Genomic DNA, 19,944 nt, shown 5'->3' on the forward strand with positions numbered 1-19,944 from the left:
AATCAGTCAATAAATAAAACTTTTAATCAGGCATACCAATACCAACGAAAAATAACCAATAGCCTGAACATGTATAAAGAGTGGGGGGAAATACCTGGAACCTCCAAAACTAAAATAGGTAGAATTTCTAATCCTTTATATATGTCATAGTTTTAAAAACAGTCACCCAGCCCAGCTGGTGTGGCTCGGTTGTTGAGCGTCAACACATGAACCAGGAGGTCACGGTTCGATTCCCAGTCAGGGCACATGCCCGGGTTGCAGGCTTGATCCCTAGTAGGAGGCATGCAAGAGGCAGCCAATCACTGATTCTCTCTCATCATTGATGTTTCTCTCTCCCTCTCCCTTCCTCTCTCTGAAATCAATAAAAATATATTTAAAAAGTAACACACTCACAAAAATGGTCACCTGGATCTTGCAATAGATCTATTGAAACAATATCCAGTGGCCTGTATTAAAACAGTTCCACAAGTGGTTTTGTTGCCCCCTGAAAATTGAGTGATAATTGGAGTCTAGGGCCATTTAGTCTGTGGCTCAATGCACTTAAGTGAACACAGCACAACAAATAACATGATTTTGCCTTAGAGCCATCTCAGATTATAGGTAGTGTATTTTGTTGAAAAGTAGGGAACTGTATGCTATATGACCTCTTACAGAAGGAATCAGCAAAGTGTAGCCAAAGGGCTCCTCAAGCAGTTTTCTCTGGCTACATCACATACTGTTGGCAGAGGTGGGTGGTTGTGATTGAGAACATATGAACTTCATCAAAGCTGAAAATATGTACTTTCTGGCCCTTCACAAAAAAGGTGTGCCAGCCCTATCTATAGTAATTTGATTCTAGGAATTTTGGTGCCTAGAAAAGAAAGATCAGGGATATGCAGAGCCCCAGGATTCTAGATGATAAAGGTTTTACCCTGTGGTTCAACAAATACTTTTTTTAGCCGGTCACAGTTTGAGAAAATGGGGGGTGTGTGTGTGTATTTAGGAGCATGCCGGAAAGTATGACAACAGAAAGTAGTGAATCACAGAGTTTCTGCTCTGTATGAACCAATTTACTTAAAGATATTAAATAAATTATCCATAATTCAACATCTATGTTTTCTGTTTCTCAAGTATTTTAAATTTCATTCACTAGTAAGAAATGTGTTTTATTTTGTAGTTCAGTGCACACAGATTTACACATGACTAAAACAAATTTCAAGACATTTACCCTAACTATGTGTAATACAATCTGATATTTTCTATTCCATTCCGTTTCATTTAAGAAATAATTCTGGTTGTAACCCATTAAATATTTATTTTATAATCCATTGATGGATTATTGCATGCAGTTTGAGAAACATGGCATTGAGTGACACAAATAAGTAGAGTCGTCCCTGCAGGACCACCTTGTTGTTTCCTGTTTCTGTTTTTCCTCCCAGGACCTAGGTTGTGAGACATCTTCCCATCATGTTTGTGCAAATGTTTAAAACTTTCCCCTAGTTCTTGGTCATCTCACCTTATTTACTTTCTCTTCTTAATTTAGTCTTAACTGTTTTCCTGCTTGATTTATATTCTTAATGTGTTTATATTCCTGTCTTTATGCGAAAAATTTGTAACTGAATGAGAGATCTTATTCCTTAAAAAATTTAAAAAGTGCTGCTTTATTATGTGTAGTAGTTTAGTAGGGAGGGAAATAATTAGACCCAAGGACATGTACAACATTAAGAGATTCTAAAGCTTTTCTAAAACCACTACTTTCTCTAACCCCCCAAGAGAATGAATTAAATTGTTCTCTACATTTCACTAGCAATCATCACAATTTCTTAAACTGCTTAGTATCATGTTTTCCATTCTCAATTAGAAACATTTTTTCTGTATAATGTAATTCAAAAATATTTGCCAACATTTATATGTGTGATTATTTTATATGATATCTATGGGGCTAAATATTTTTGATGGGAAACAATTGAAATTATATAAAGTCAGTGGGTAAAATATACTAATAACTACTCAAAGGGAGCACTTACTGTATTTTTTTAACTCTTAAAAAATTGGAACACTTTCTGTTGTGTTATAAGCAGGTAGTTGCTAGTTTTGTTTTCCTCTTGTGCCTCTCCATCTTTAGCTATTTCCTTCCTTCCATGTGAGAAGCAAAGCTGAGCATTTTATGAGAGATGAGCAGTTAAAATAGAATTGTAGGAAATGAAATCAGGTGAAGACTTTGTCCAGTGTGCTTTTCTCTGTCTTGTCTTAAATTATTTTGGGGGGTGGTATTAAGACTTAGCTATTTTGGAGTAGTAAAGTGAAATATATAAGATGGCACTTTATGAATATACAATCTCTTCTATGCAGTGTGATCATAGTTTTAACCACATCACCTCACAGGGACTGTGTTGCTTTTGTGTGTAAATGAATTATCCACCTCCCAGTGTATGAACTAGCATATTCAAGCTTACCTGCCACATTAGGAAAGATCATGGAGAGTTTTAGAAAAATTAAGTCATACCTTGATTTTTATAAAGTTATTACTCTCTTTTTCTTCTTTACCTGATAGGGATATAGACCAACACTTAGCAAGTTCATATTTTTATATTTGTATGAGAACTTTTAACTCTTGCTTTGTTAAAAAAAATATTTTAATGAAATACCCAAATTTTATATTTTTTTCCCATTACTAAGGTTATACCCTAAAAAAAAACAAAAGGAAAAGCTATGCTGATAAATATTTGATCCCCCTTCCCCTTAAAAAATGGTGTCTTTTCTACATAAGGTGCTGAAGTGCTGACTGCACAGTTTGTACAGACAACCAAATTGGATAGGAAAAACCAAGAAGCTCCTATTTCTAAAGATGTTCAAGTTGCAACGAATGCTAAAAGGGCAAGGAAACAAGAGAAATCTCCAGTCAGAAGTGTTCCAAGGGCTAAACCACCTGTGAAGAAATCTCCACAAAAACAGAGGGTAAATATAGTAAAAGGCAATCAGAATTCCAGAATCAGAAAGCAGCCACAACCTGGTAAGAAATACTCTTCCTGTAAATTTAAACACCACATACAGAGTAATCAAGGTTGCAAGATAGTGTGTTGAAATAATATAACAGTTAAAAATCTGTCAACAATTCTTGCTATATTTAATTCAGACACTAACAGGACTAAGTAACTTGATTTCCTATTGTAAATAAATTAGGAAATTGCAAAGGATTCAAATATCACAAAATAAATCTACTTTCTAGTTTACATAAAGCCTGAATGTAACTTTATTTGTCCAAAGGGAATTGTAAAGAGATGGTTCAAAATAATAATCCAGAATCCTGTATTTGGTTTTAAAAGTCATTAAATTTATTTTAAAAGCAGTTTTACTCTCCTAATTTTGCTAATGAAGATTAGTTATATGTACAAAGAGCTTACTGCTTTACTTCTGTTTTTCTAACTGCTAGACATAACCCCCTTTACTTGAAAGTTCCATATTCTCTGCAGATTTTACCTCTGAAACTGAACACACACCAGCTCTTCTCCCAGGCCCACGTTCTTTAACTTTCCTCTTTTGGTGTATAGTGCAGTTCTTTCAGTCTGCAAAGTCTATAAATTTTACTTTATCTCCGGTATTGAGTTCTATTGTTTTTTTAAAACTTGTTTTAACAAAGACTTCATTTCCTCATACCTTTATATTTCTATCATTTTTCTATCTGATCTCCTTTAACCTCAGTGTATTTTTAGCTTTTCCAAAAATCTTACATTTGGTGGGATTTTAGAGAAAGAAACTATGGTTTTGTCGAGGTGATGGTATTACAGGTTGGCTTGGTTTTTTCTTTTCTAAGTATTTTTTAATATTATTTGATGACTGAATATTTTTTTAAAAGCTCATCATCTTATAAACTCCATACTATTGCAGTTTTTGCATCCATACCAAAAACTCTGCTTGTCTCTCAAGGCAGTTAATGTGGTCTTACCCTTGGGTCCATATTTCTCTCCTGCTCTTTCCTGACATGACCCTTTCCTGCCAGTGCCTCCCTACAGGCTTCACACCTCTTTTCACTTCAGTGCGCTTCCCTTCCACCAATCCGGATTTCCTCCTGCTCTGATCTCTCACTTTTCTCTTATTTCCTTTTGGGTTTTTGAGAACATTATGGAATTAAATTTATACTGTTTTCCATCTTAATCCTGTCTTTACAATTAGTTCATAAACGAGGATACATATATAATACCTATGTTCTTAGCTGTGTCATTTGAATTCTTTGTAAAATTGGCTTTCAGATAGTTGTAGACTAATTGATTAATGGGAAGAAGGTATGCAATTGAGTACTGACAGAAAAGTAAGCCCAGAAAATGAAAAGTGTTGAAAACTTGTATTCAAAAATAGGCTGATTTGTATTGCAAATGTCTGTACATTGTGAAGCCACATTTCATGTTAAAATTTTAAGATTACCACCTTTTAAATAATCTCTTAATTTTCTTTTATTTCTTAATCATCTATACCCAATCTGTTTGATTTTTTATACTTGAAATTCCAGCTTAAGAAGGCTCAATCATTTTGTTACTGAAACTCATGATTTTCTGTTCTCTCTAAAGTTTTCCACATAGTTTTTATTTACGGAATTTTTTATATTTTTTATATAATTCATTTTGCATTCTCTTACCTGTATTTCTTAAAATAGATTGTCGTATTGTGTTTTCAATTGATTGAGAACCTCTAATATGTCAGTAATTAAATGACTTCTCTGAGACTGCTTATTTATTAACCCGAACCTTTTTTCTTGACCTCAATACAATATTCTTTGTATTAACCTTATTCACAGGTGAAATTCTGTTTAAGAGCCATACTATTAACAAAGATAGAATGAAATTAGTGTTGATAAACGCATTAGATCATAAAGTGAATTTCACGTTTCCAATGCCCTTGTGAGGCTAATGAGACGATTTTAGGCTTTGAGTCTCTTAAAACCTGGACAGTGGTTGATTAATTTTACCCTCCGCACCATATACACATACTTTTCATACTCTATTTGAAGAACTCGTAATCTAGAGTCTTCTTTTTAAATGTATCTGTCATTGGCCTTTGCAGGGAGGTTAATGATAATTCTTCCAGACCTGCTACTATTAATTACAAAGGGGGCACAGGTAGCTTTTCTGTCTCTCTACCAACTTGCTACAGGGAATCATTGCCTCAGTATTACGAACTTTGTCTTTCATGATAACCGCCTTTAAGAAGGCAAAATTTATGTCCTGACAATGCAAGTAAACCGCTTAAGATGTCAGTTTTCTGATTAAAAGATAAATGGGTAGGTAGATTTGATTATCTGCAGAGAGGATAATTATCAGTAGACAAGCACATTTGCTCTTCTCTAGGTAGAGTAGAGAGGAACTGTTTCAGTGCAGAAATTAAAGTTTTAAAAGGTAATGAAATCAATTAGCTATTTTGAATACTCATGACTTTAAACTTTTTTAATTCATATCATTGCATATTATAATTAAATATCAACATAGTTCAAATCATCTCTGTTTTGAACTTAGATGATTTCTCTAATCACTTGTTAAGGGAAATGATTTCTAAGAAAGTATGTTAACATACTATAATAAACAATTCAACCTTAGAAGTTCTTAGATTGTAAGCTCTCTGAGAACAGGACTCTTGTTTTCTGCTCTTGGTATATTCCTTTAGCTGAGCAGGATGCCTTGTGTGTAGTTTGATACATGCATTTTTGAAGGGTGATTTCTTGTTAATATGCACATTCCTTAGTACTTCTTCCTCTGGTAATTACATTATAATAGACCTGAGATTTGAAAGACACTTCAGCCTGATGGTAAAATTTTATTATACAGTTTATGCAGCATATCAAGGTTTTTCTTGAATATATTGACTTAACTATTGATTTTCCTTAAGCCATAGTAATATGGCGCAGAATTAATTATGTGGAAATAAAATGCTATGGGTTTTCTTCTTCTTTCATATTGAAACCAAAGGAGAAACTGCTTTACAGCTTCAATCAAAAATTTCATCATGTGGGCAAGAAGACGTTATTAGCATAAATACAGTTCAACCAGAAAATATCACAGTGGCTCAGAAAGTTCCAGCTGAAAACTCCATTGTCAACTGTGACTCCCAGGCCCTAAATCTGTTAGCTGATCTAGCATTAAGCGCTGCTACCTCTACCACACCGTCATCTGAGCCCAGAAATCTTCCCTGCTCTTCTGAATTGCCACAAAACGGTGTTTTGCTTTCTAAAGAACATTCTCTGAGCAATACATCTGACCATGAATATCATAGAGGAGTTAAAAATCAAAAAGGTGGACTGTTACCTAAGCCCTTTTCTGATAAGAAGAGTAATCTGATGTCAGACTCCACTGTCAGCCAAGAGGAAGAGAGCTTGGTTCCTGACAGTCAGACCCCTGCTGAAGCCCAGTCAACACTTCCTGAGGAAACAAGAGAAATTTCAGATGTAAGCCAAAGTTCTTCTGTTGCTGTGGAACATTCCTATGCCTTGCTCCTTGCAGAACATTCAAAGAAGCTCTTACAGCAGAGAGGGGTACCAGGCCCTGCCTTTGCCAAGAGTGGCACAAAAGGCCCTGAAGCAGGAACCCCAGTGGGAAAAGTAATGCCATTTCGGCATCAGCTGAGCACCTCCCCTCTTCAAAAGCTTTCTGAGGACCCAGTACTGAAGCGCAGGAGCAGATTTCTGTCCTCCAGCCTGAGAGACTTTTACTGCTCTCATACTGTGTTCAGCTGTGACGGCTCCTTCAAGGTCACTTTCAAATGTGAAACAAACTATGTATTCAGCTTAGACAGCAAATATACCAACAACCCATTGGAGAAAACTGTACTAAGAGCATTACATGGGTAAGTAGGAGTGACAGTTGATGAAAATGGAGGTAAATTTCCTATTGAGATAAGTGTAGTTAAGCAGAGATAACTTGTGCCAAACTTTGGGAAAGGAGAAAGCAGTGTTGTATGTAAATTCAGTGATTCAATAATATCAAGCAGTTGTGTTTATTGACACTGAAGAATATGAGGCTGGTTCTGCCACTATCAGTGATCACATGAAGAACTTTTGCAAGGTAACTTTAGTCTCATTAGTGGCTTGCCATTTTGAGATGCTCCTTCATAAGCCTTTGCAGTCTTTGAGTTATAATATTTAAATGAGACCTTAATGTAAAATTGTGAGATAGAGAAGTAATGCTTTACAGAGTGAATTTCAGAAGAAACATTTAAAGAATTACTTCTGGCTTATAAAGCTGATCAGATTACTCTGAGTGAGTGATTTTACATGGGGTTCTATAAATCTTCCTCAAAAAGGGATCAAGGCAGTGCTAGCAGTGTGATAGAAAGTGTGGACTTTGGAGCGTGGACTAATGTGATTTTTGATCTAGGCCCTTCCACTTATTAGCTTCTGTGACCCAGAAGTTCCTGTGCTTTAGGACAGTGCTTCTCGATCTTTATTGTGTGCACAACTCATGTAGGGATCTCATTAAACTGCAGATTCTGACTCAGTCTATTTAGGATGGGACCTGAGAGTCTACATGTCTAAGAAATTTCCAGGTGATGCCAGCAGAGCATTAAACACTAGCTACATTCCGAGGTTGTTACACATTAGGGTTTTGCACAGTGACTGACACATAATAATGAATAGTAACCATTTCTATAATCAGGAAGCATTAGCTGTATGAAATGATATTGAGCTACCTATTAGTGGAATATTTCGTATATGAGTGTCTAAATTGTATCAGACTTCTTTCCTTGCTACAGTTATGAGCTCACACTCATAAGAGCATACATAAGAGGAAGGGGGGGGAGGAGGTGAAGAAGACAACGACTAAGAGATTAAGTCTAAGGTTTTACAGCTAGTAAATAACCAAGTCAGGTTTCAAACCCAGTTTGAAACTACTATGTTCCCATCTACTTTAGAGGGTCATTTCCTTAGACTTAATCCTGTTTAAAGTCTAGCTCTGTAGACCCTCTGATTCATCTCAATCCAGCTCTCTGCTATCCTTTTGCCTGGCAGTGGCTAGAACTGTTTTTTATTGTCCCTTTTGGTTTCAGGAGATTTTCCAGAACTGTAATCTGAAAATAGTATAGTTCCGCGGAATTGCCCACAGATATTTTAATTTTCAGACTTCCCCAACTATTAGAAGACAGACACAAAAGTAGAAATGAGTAAGCCAGACTTAGCAAAAGCAAGGAAATGAGGACTTGGGCATTTGCTAAAACCATTATCCTCATAATAAGTATACTGTGTCCAGGAGAGTTTGCATATTATCAAAGAAAAATCTGAGACTGGGAGTTGGGAGACCTGTGTTTGATCATGTTTCTGTGATTTGAAAGAAGTCACATAAAGCTTTGATTTTCAGTTTTCTTCTCTGTGTCTGTAAAATGAGTAGATTTAGATTCATTGTAATTATTTGTTAAATCAACTTCATTTTTATCTTATTCATTGTTTCATGTTTGTGTAAATTTAAAAAGAAAAATGAACACAAAAACTAAGGTTAATAATGAGGCCACTTGCTTATGATAAGATAATCAACTAAAATAACTATTTTCAATGATTTTTGTATGTTCTTTCTTTAAAATCTCAGGCCCTGGAACACTGATTTACCTGATAACATGGAAGAAGTGAAGCTTTTACTTCATATGTGGGTGGCTCTGTTTTATAGCAATCAAAACAGAGTTATACGATCATCCCGAAAAGTAGTAGAACACAGCAACCCTGCCAAATATGTGTCTATAAATAGCACAATAGAATCCTTTGAATTCAGTGAAATTGAGGAGTCCCCAAGTGTGGAAAGGTGTTCTGTAGGCCCTTTGTTGGAGACAAAGGAAGCTCCCAGAGGTCATAGTGCCGAAGTGTCTTTCCCTGACACTAACTCCTTGCTTCCTTTCATTAAACCATCACCTTCAAAAGGCTTGGAACTCTGGGTACAGAATGAACAGAAAGAAGTTTTTGCAAGAGAGAGTCATCCAGATACCTCAGAAAACCAAAATTTCATCTATTGTAATAATGAGGTAAGTAAAGCTGAATACTACAAATTCTGACGTTATTTTTGAAGTTTTTCCTTCTTTTTCTTTGTATATGAAACCACATTCAAAACAAGGCATTCGTTTCTTTTAGGAAAGTAGATTCTCTAGATTTTTAAAGGATTAAAATGCCCAGAATTTAGTTTTCATAAGTGTCACTCTAGCTAGTTTGCAGGTGGAGCTTGTCTATCATCCTGATTGAAGAAACAGAAGTAGAAAATCATGGGGGTCAGATGATCTGGGAGCCAACCATAATTGTGTCACTTGTTTGTTGTATAATTTGGCAGATTACCTGTTCTCTCTGAGCTTATTTCTCTTATAAAAGAGGTGAATAATATTTGTTATGTCTTACCCAGAATAATGTTTAAGGATCAGATGTGGTAATAACCAGTAAATATTAGAAATCTTTGATAAACACTAAATTAAAATTGAATATATTAAAATCATTTTTGAAAGCAAATACTGGAACAGTAAATAAAATGCCAGGCCTCTCAGAGGTCTGTAGATAACTATTTATAAATAAAGAAAATACACTTTGTTTCATTATACTTTTCTCAAATGATGTTCAGCGAGGCCATATAATCAGATTTTAACTGGAGCAAGTAAGTTGTATATCAAGATTTAAGTAAATGGATTGACAAAATACCTGCCTTTTTAAGCTTTTGGCCTAGATTTATTTCAGAATAATTTTGCGTGGGTTTGGATACCTATAATGCCTGTCTTCACATGAGTAGATAGTGTTTCCATACCTGGGGTTACTTGGGGATTTGAAGGTCCAGTAGTGAGCCTCAGAGGGTCTGTCAATGTCTCCCGATGCTCATCTTCTTCGTCAAAATGAAGACTGCTGGAGTGCTATGGGCCAGGTAGTAGTCTGAGCCCTTGACTCACATTAACAGTTAATTCTCACAAAACTGGATGAGGTAAGGAGCATTCCTCCTTGTCTTATAGATGAGAAAACTAAGGCATAGAGGAGTATGGAAATTGCCTGAAGTCACATAGTAAGTTGTCAAGCCAGGATTCAAATCTGGACAATCTAGATGTTTCTTAATGTCAAATTCTGTGTGCATATATGTGTGTTTATGTGTATACATACATATATAAGTTTTATGTGTGTACATGATTTTTCTCCTAATGGGGTTCATAAATTTCGTCTGATTCTCAAAGATACATAAAATCCAGTTAAGAATTACTGCCTTAGCCCTAGCCGGTTTGACTCAGTGGTTAGAGTATTGGCTGGTCTCGGGTTGCAGGTGAGATTCCCGTCCTGGTCCCCGAGTGTGCGGGAGGCAACCATTTGATACGTGTCTCTCTCACATCGATGTTTGTTCTCCCCCCCCGCCCTTTCTTTCTCTTCCACTCTCTGAATAGCAGTAGAAAAAATATCCTCAGGTGAGGATGAAAGGAAGGGAGGGAAGGAATTACTGCCTTAGAATAAGAAACTATAGTTTAGTCAGGCTGATATATATATATATATATATATATACACACACACACACACACACACACACACATCTTTCTTACAAAGTATTTTTTGTTGTGGTAATATATAATTAACTATCATCAGTACTAATCTTAGGAATGACCTTTTGCAAATGTGAAGTAAAGTATTAAGAAGGAGGAAGTAAGAATATTAAAGTTAATGATTCCTTAAAAATTTCTATAGCATATACTATATAAAATTTTTTCCATCATCTCCCTGGATAATGTGCCTTTGCTTTAAAGGTGCACACACATGTCCTGTAATACCACTCCCTTGTTCTATAAGTGAGCAATCTAGGATGCAAAAGAATTCCGGCACCATGAGCATTAGAAACCAATAGCATGTTGCTTTTAGGTATGTGTTTAATTTTGCAGTTCTTTTATTATTTTTTTTTCTTTTTCTTCATATCTTTATTGATTTCAGAGAGAAGAAAGGAGAGGGAGAGAGAGAGAGAGAAATATCAGTGATGAGAGAGTCATTGATCAAGCCCACAACCGGGTATTGCACTGACCGGGAACTGAACCCTGATCGCCTGAATCCCAGGTCGACGCTTAACCTCTGAGCCACGCCCGGCCAGGCGTGCAGTTCTTTTAAATGATCACACTTTACTTTAGAAACATTACACTTCACCTATAGTAAAAAAATATATATATCAGTCTAAACATATCAAGATGATCACAATTTGCATTTCCTTAAGACCACAGGCATGGTGAGATTGGGGACTGTGCTCAAACATTAACAGCCACGGTGTGACTTAGTGGGAGGGCCTCAGGAAAGTTCTCAAAATTACTCCTAGCATTAAGTCTTTTCTGTGTTTTGTGCCTGTCCAGTCCTTTTCTCTTAGAACCTTTGAGTCTCAGCTCCACCTTGCCAATTACTTGGCTCTCTGTCTTCAGTTAAGACACGTGTTTTTAATGAGGTTTGAAACACAACTCCTGACTTTTAACATGATTGTTGCAAGACATGGCAGGAAATCTGTGACCATAATGTTCCAAAAGTTAGAGGTATATGGTTAGTCATATGATCAGTTCATTTTACCAAATTCTGGACAAGACCATGTTTCAGTCTTTAAAAAAAACAAAACCTGTTTATGAGGTTATTAAAATCATCCAGAGGTAGTTCTGCTAATGTTTAGTCAAGATCCACATTCACCATCAGTCCATTTGGTTCAGTTTAGTCATTCGAATTGCACTATGTTTTATTGTGCTCTGTTGAATAGGAAGTATTACAATGAGAGAGAAATTATCTCCAAGTTATAAGCAAGAAGATAGCTGAGGAATGAGAGACTTTCATTTACCAGAATGGAGACTGATACCATGGGAAAACTGCTAATCGTTGTATTGTATTCTGAGTACAGGAGATAGTAATTAATCTGTTTCCTTATGGGAAAGTTCCAGATGACAGTGTATTAATAGTCTAATTGAAAGCTGGTGTTTAAACTAAGTTAATCTTTGCTTCTAAACTTATCTTTTAATCTTACTAAAAATAATGAAAATTGAGTACTTTTTCACTAGAGCTGCATTTCTGAATTAAGCAATGCTATTTAGCAAACAATCTGCATTTTCAAGTCTTTAAATTGTCAGTGGTCTAGCCACTTTTCTCCCTAAAAGTCCTTTTTAAAAAATGGGCTGTGCAATTAGGAAGTTTTGGAGATCTCATATCTTTTATGTTTAAAGAAAACAAATTCCCACCCTAGCTGGTTTGGCTCAGTGGTTACAGCATTGGCCTACAGACTGAAGGGTCTTGGGTTCGATTCTGGTCAATGGCACATTATCTCAGTTGCAGGTTTCATCCCTGGTCCCAGTCAGGGCTTATGCAGGAGACAACGAATTGATTGCCTTTACATTGATGTTTCTCTCTCTCTCTCTTCCCCTTCCACTCTCTCTGAAAAGCAATGGAAAAAATATCCTCAGGTGAGGATTTAAAAAAGAAAAGAAATTCCTATTTGTGGGGTATTTTAAACCTTTCATCTTTACTCTGTCTTACTCTTATAGATTAGCAAATTCAAAAGAATAGACAAAAATTAATCCTTGTCCATTCTGTTCTTCACAAATAATTGTTTTAAAATAATCTGTTTGACTCTTGATTTTTCTTTTTTTTTACTTTTGTCATTTCAGATCATTGAGGGGAAAGCCGAACAAGAATCATCAGATAAACCAGAGATTTCTAATCTTGTGCTTTCTAGCACTGGAAGTACCCAAACTAATGGATCTTCTATTCCTGGTGAAGATAAAACCTTTGAGCCACTTGATAGCACAAGAGTGACTTCTTATGATACTGTCACAAAAACCACATTCACCAAGACTTGTGATGGGATCAGCAGTCAGTCAATGATTTGTCAAAAATCTGTATATAGCACCCTTGAAAGCAAAGTTGATCATTTTCATGCAACAATGCAAGCAAAAACAAGTGGTTTACAGACGCTTATGCAGCGTAGTACCTCCCAAAACAAAGAATGTCGGCCTTCACTGGGAAAGAAGGATGGTGTGGGTTATGTAATGATTAATCTGGAACCAGTTACTCTCACTTTTGAAAAAAATGCCTGTATACCAATACAGACAGAAATTGTAAATAGAGCTGATAAACCTACAACCTTTAATATGGAGTTGATTAAACAAGTATCACCTGCTACAAGTCTTAGACTTCCTGTATCCACATTTGAAAAGGTACAAACACAAGGTCTTAAGGACATTCTGTCTCTGGCAGCATCAGGAGAAAAAGACACTAAGTACCTTCATGCTGCCTCAGTAAGTGGAGAGACACTAGCTAATAACAAAATGTGTTCATTACAGAAAGAGATTCCTATTCCAGGCTCATTATCTCCATCTGATAATTCATTGGAAAAGGAGGTATTACCATTGGTTAAAAGTTCTAATTCTTCATTACCGAAAGAAGAAATGAAACACTCTCGAGAATTTTTTCTGCAGCCTAAGAGTCTGTTAAGCCTATCTTCAGAAGAGATTTTGGAGCCATCACAAATTGAAGAAGCCTTATCAACCTCTGCCACTTCGGAAAAAAATTACTCACTTAACTGCATTCCATCAAGAAGTAATACATCAAATGGGTCTTTGGAATTAAAGAATGACAAGAATGGTCTAAATAGTGAAAATAGGAATTTTGGATCATTTAATTCAGCATTTGCTAAACAAACCAGTCTATCTGTAAATGGAGAGGAGGTCAGCCTGGAGTTAGAGGAAGATTCTGACATAGACCTAACTCTCAGGTTATCACCACCTACAAGTCCCAGAGAAGAAATTTCAGTTGGTGAAACAGAACAACATCAGGATGCCCCATTATCAAATTTAGAACTCCAGGATATAGATGAAGACATAATTGAGCCACAAGAGGTGACTTTCATAGAAAACAGAGAAGTGAATTCTGCTAAGTATACATCAGTGCCTCCCACAGTGTCAGAGATACCATTAGAAAAGGAGAGAAAAGGAGATAACTTACAAATGGTTACTTTAATACTTCCTAAAGAAACTTGTGCCCTTGAGCTTGCAGAGGAAGTTAATGCTACCTCAGACTTTCCCTTTGGTTCTTTAATTGAAGAAGTGTCACCAGCTTCTAGTCCTGACCCCCAGGTATCATTTGAAGAAACACAACCATCTCAGGCTGTGTCTCCATGTAGTTTAAAACATCCCGATACACAGTGTGAGAAAAGTGACAAATTTTCCCAGATTGAGTCAGTAGATTGTGCCATAACAGAAAAACAAAATTCTTTTGTTGGTTCTATCCATCCAATGGGGCAAGATAACTTAATTCAGGTACAACAGATACAACTTTCTGATGAAATGCCTCTAGTATTAAATAATCATCCAGGAAGAAAAGATAGAAATTTAACCCTTCTGGGTAAAGTAACTGAGGAAATTGTCCCAAATGAACATGATAAGGGTTTCTCTTTCTCAGAAAAGGTGCCATGCTGCGATACAGAGTTAAACCAGCCTGCCTCAACTGCGAGTTATAGAGCTGACTTCAAGACTTCTGTAGAAAAATTGGTAACATTAGAGAATCCATTGCAGCCAATTAGTGTAGAGGACAGAAATTCAGACTTAAGTCACCTTGCCTTGGAGACCAGGGAGCCTCCATTTAGTCCTAGAAAGAATATGGAAAATAAATCTTTGGTTGACACATTTGTTTCTACAAGTGGTCCAGGTGATATAGGGAATGCATCATTAAGTCAGCAGACTAGCCCTAAAAGCATTAAGAGTCTCTTTAGCAGTGATTTGAAAACAAATGAAGGCAATTACATGCAAGCTCAGTCATTGATCTCTGACTCAGTTGGTGGAGCTGATAGTACACAGGCATATGTTCACTCAGAGATCCCCAACCTTGCTTTTTCCTCAAGTGCTGCTACCTTAACCCACTTTACAAGACCCATAAACGTAGAGACAGCGTTTCAAACACAGGAAATATCAGTAGTCAGAATGGCCAGTTTGCTTAAGAATAGTGAAACTGAAGCTGAATTACATGAAAAATACATAGATCTAGGAGGTGTTGGCTCTGAATCAAACACCACATCTCCAAAAGGCAAACAAAGAACCATCCATATGCTGCAAGATACATCAACATGCAAAACAAAAGGTCTGTTGAATGGAGGGCTTTTCCCCATGTATTTATATGCTGATTCTCACCGAAATACAGCAGTCACCGATGAAACTATCAATAAAGAACCTTCTGACTTTTTTGTTCCCAAATCTATTTCTCCTCTAGTTTGTGAAGTCTCTAAAGAGCAGGTGGAAAATAAAAGCTCTGGTGAGGGGCTCGGGACCGAGGAGGACTCTGAAACCCTGGGTGGAGACATGGATATTAGTGTGAATTCTGACTTCCATTATGAACCGCTTTCTGGAGACTCTGATCAGGACTCTTCTAGTGATTATAGAAATCTCAAATTAGACATGGAGAGTTCCTGCACTTTGCGATGTAGTCACAAGAATAAAGGTGCTTTGAAAGACGGTTTTGACTCTTATCTGAGCCGAAACAATAGTGATGATGATGGTTGGGGCTCCTCCAGCTGTGTTCCAGGGTTGGAGACCAGTATATCTCCCCGAAACTGGTCCATTGGATTAAAGAAAGAAGATAAGTGTGTGCCATGTTACATCCAAATCAGAGATCTCCATGGTATCCCCAGGACTTACACTAATTTTACTATAACTAAAGAGCTTAAAGATACCAAGAGAACTTTGCACGGCCTGAGGAGGCACCCCAATTTCACAGCTAAACATGGCTTGCTTAGCTCCTGGACAAATACTTGGGAGGTGGCAGATAACCTTACCCAGAACACTTTAGATCTGGAATATCTGCGTTTTGAACAGAAACTGAAACAAATTGTAAAGAGAGGAGATTCTCAGCTTTCTGCAACTTCTTCCAATGTCTTTCTGGAGGTGCCACCTCTCCAAATTGCTGCTGAAGCTCTCCCTTTGCCAAAAATATCCAAGTCCCCAGTTCTTCGTTCTCCATCCCCGAGCAAAAGTACCCTCATGGTAACGATCATGCACTTGGACTCAAGACCACAGAGCCAACACCTGAGACGCCATAAGCCCAGCAATTTGGGCAGTTCTTCCTTTTGGAAGGAAAGATGTGATGACAGGAGAAATCATCTTACAAATTCTGAAAGAAACCAGACTGTTTCTTTCCACCTCAACAAACTGAAATATAATAGTACTTCAAAGGAATCCCGAAATGATATTTCCCTTATTCTTAATGAATATGCGGAATTCAACAAGGTGATGATGAATGGCAGTCAAGTCGTTTTCCGAGATAAAGAGTCAGATGTTGCTTCTGGAGAAGCCACATCTCGAGAGATATATTCATCTTCCCCAAGAAGGTCAGCCTCCTATGAAGACATGATTACAGACTTGTGTAGCAGTTTGCGCATCAAACTAAAAAGTGTCGTGAAAGAGGCGTGCAAAAGCACCTTTCTGTTCTACCTTGCTGAGACAGAAGACAAGTCATTCTTTGTGAGAACAAAGGTAGGTGCCAGATTTTCCTTATAGTTTGTATTATTTTGATTGCTGTCTAATTTTAGCGTATTTTTAAAGTAATAATTTTAGTTTATTTTTAACAGAAACTGAAATTCTAATCTCACAGGAGCCAGAATCTGTTTAAAATAATAAATTTAGCATTCTTGGCTTCAGAAAGAGATGATATATGAAGTGGTATTTGAGTTTCACAGCTCAGTTTTTCTCTTTTTAAAAAAATATAACTTGATTTCAGAGAGAGGAAGGGAGAGGGGGGAGAGAGAGATCGAAACATCAACGATGAGAGAGTCGTCATTGATCGGCTGCCTCCTGCACACCCCAGACTAGGGATCGACTTGCAACCCAGCTCGTGCCCTGACCTGGAATTGAACCATGACCTCCTGGATCCTAGGTCGATACTCAACCAGAGCCACGCCCAGTGGGGCTCACAGCTCAGTTTTTTTCTGCATACTAAATATTATGCTACAAGGATCTGCCTTGGGCACTATATTTGAAGATACGATGTTCCATAATTAATGCAATGACTAATTTTCACAAAAAGTTAAGACATACTCAAGTTCAAATATAAATACAAACATGCTCTTAAGGTAAAATTTAGCTTTTTAAAAATTATTACCTGTGTTTTTCATTAACCCTTTGCGGTCGTTTGTCCACTCACAGCCACCAAAGCTTTTTTACCGTTCCGGTCGTATTTCTGCTCTCAGCCACCACAGCAAGGAACCGTACGAATCTTAATTCCATTCATGTATCAGTTCATAATTTCTCTGAAAGCTCTTAATTCCGATCAGTACGACACCCATGTCCAAATTTAATACTACCGCAAAGGGTTAATACGGGTGATTGAGAAGGACCTCTTTTGGTTTGGGATGTATTTTTTTATTGACTATTAGGATAACTGATACTCTGGTGAGAACATGATCCTTAATTTTAAATGATGTAACCATGGTGAAATTCGAACTTCACAGGAGCCAGAATCTGTCTCGATTTACCATTAGTATCTTCATTTTATTCTCTCAGAATTTCTTTTCTATTTTTGGAAAATACAGCATTCTCTCTTGTTTTAACTTTTAAAGTATAATTGCAAATGCATATAAAGGTTACAGAAATGGTATCCTTCACTCCACTGTTAACATTTCTGAACCATTTGAAAATGTGTTGCAGATATAATGTCCCATTACCTCTTAATACATATGTGTGTATTAGAGTGCTGCACTGCCTTACTGCACTAAGAAGGCAACTTGTTTGTATCACCCAACTGCAAGGATGTTCTTTTGTATGATCACAGCACAACCCAAAAAATCAGGACCTAAGCATTAATGGACTGTGCTCGTCCAGTCCGCAGACTCCACCTTTAGTTCAGCATCATGTTGTCTTTGCTTGTCATGTCTCCATTTTTGTCAGATTTCAATTGTACAGTAAAACCCTGTTTTGCAGACCTCAATTTAAAGGACTTTAGATTTGACGGACAAAATTTACGGTCTGTATGTCATATGTGAAAATTAACACCTGTTAACTTTAAAATGCTTTTAACCAAGATTTGCTTATAATTAAATTAATAAGGTTTTTTTATTTTTAACAAATTTTAGCAAATATGCCCTATGTTGGAGAAAACACTAGTAATTTTGCCAACATAAGTAAATATTGCATATCTACAACTGTAGTGTACGTATTTAAATCCAAGAGTCACCGCTCATAAACAGTATTCAGCGAATTATTAGGATGTGATCACACTGCATCTCTTGCGGCAGTTGGTTCTATTGTCTCCTGGTGTGACTTTCTGCAGCAGTTTTAAGCATGCCAGCTGATGATGTTCCAGTGTGCACTAAGCCACACCCAGCTGTGTGCATTTGTTTACTCTTGATGACTGGTGAATGCATGCATTTAACTAGACCTATTCAGTATAAATTTAAAATTACAATAATACACATAGAAAACCTTTCTGTGAAATTAAACTTTTCATATATACTTAATTTTAATTATACAAATGTGTCTATGTAAGTAAAAGCAGGTAAAATAATTTTTTTTTAAACATATGCATTCAGAAAACCTACCAGTTATATAATAAACTGACTTTCAGCATTAAGGGACACCCCCTTGCCGAAATTAGTCGGGTGTTATATAGAGGTTTTACTGTATTAACATTTTTCACTTTGTTAAGAGGATTTGTGCCTTAAGATGGTTAAGGTTCCTCCAATGTACAGTTAATAAGCATGTTGTAGTTATTAGTAAGTGGGAGATACAATAGGATATGTAAATATCCTATTCTTCATGAGACTTTCCACCCTCCAGGTTGATGATTCTTGCCAGAAACAGTTACTGTGATGGTTGCCACAGAGGTGGTGGTCTCATTTCATCATTACTTGTACATTCATTAGTTGGCCTTCTACTATAGGGTGTATATTTCCATTCTCTTCCATTTGTTGCTTATTTGATCCATATATCCATGTGGATCCATGTTCCACAGTATTTTACTCAGAATTACCATTTCGTCCTTCATTATTTATGTTAATGCTCAGATTGTCCCAGACCCAGCTAGTGGGAACCCTGTAAGCTGGCTTGTGTATCCTTTTGACAAGCCTCCATAATTCTTTGGACACTTCCTCCTTTGTGGTACAATGTGATGATACAGGCTTATCTTGTTTATTTTCTGACTCAGCCTTGAAGTCATCCATTTCTCCAAGGAGCTGTAATTCTTTTTAGTAAAGAATAGCATTTGGAATTGTGGGAGGCAAGAATGGCACCAAGTGTTAGACCAGTAGGGTCAGACCAGATCTGAGTTCAGCAGCCTTGGTACTTGAGTTCTGGCTAGGTAAGAATTCAGAGCCAAAACTCAAACTAGAACAGAACGTTTATTTAGAAAATCACAGGGGTAGAAGAAATGGGCTTAGGAAACAAGTTACAGAGGTAAAGGAAGGTCCCTTGGAGCTTATAACTGAGGAAGGTAAAGGTGGCATGCCTGGGGGTGATGGGGAAGGGGAGGGGGAGGGAAACTATGCTATAGGTTCTCTGTCCTACGGGTTTTAAGGGTGGAGATTTTACTGGAGGTCCCAGGGGAAGATCTCAGAATATTCATCAGCTTTCCAGGTGCGTGTTTTTGGGGTCTCCACTGAGGTCAGCTATGGCATCACATGTCTTTTTTTGCTGCTTTTCTGGGCCTAGAGCTGAAACAACTGAGACCTAGATGCTATCTCTAGAAAAGAAAGGTCAGGGAGTCTAAACCCTATGACCAGTGATATGCTAGGGAAGGAAAGTTCACCCTGGGGCCGAGGTCCTACTCTGCAGTTGTCTGGGGACTTCCACCCTGGTGATCTTTTGTATCTGGCCCATGGTCCTTGCTCTGCTCATGTCTAATTGCCTACCACAGAATCAAGACTGGGCAGTGGGTGAACTCTGCTACAGGGTGCCTTTGTATCTATATCTGCCGAGCAAACAGCCGAGAAATAGGTGTGTTAAGTGTACAAGTAACATCTATGTTTCAAAAACAAATATGTGCACACTTCT

At 37.1% G+C, this 19,944-nt stretch overlaps 1 protein-coding gene across 1 annotated transcript in view; it reads left to right on the forward strand.

Annotated features, from left to right (window-relative positions):
• Window positions 1-19,944, forward strand: part of TASOR2 (transcription activation suppressor family member 2) — a 75,291-nt gene that overhangs the window by 43,733 nt on the left and 11,614 nt on the right. The window contains 4 exon segments of the mRNA XM_081154537.1: window positions 2,750-2,992; window positions 5,937-6,810; window positions 8,544-8,970; window positions 12,580-16,434. Of these exon segments, the coding sequence (XP_081010663.1) occupies window positions 2,750-2,992; window positions 5,937-6,810; window positions 8,544-8,970; window positions 12,580-16,434 (5,399 nt within the window).

Source organism: Miniopterus schreibersii, assembly GCF_964146895.1.
Source record: "Miniopterus schreibersii genome assembly, chromosome: 1".
Lineage (NCBI taxonomy): Eukaryota > Metazoa > Chordata > Mammalia > Chiroptera > Miniopteridae > Miniopterus > Miniopterus schreibersii.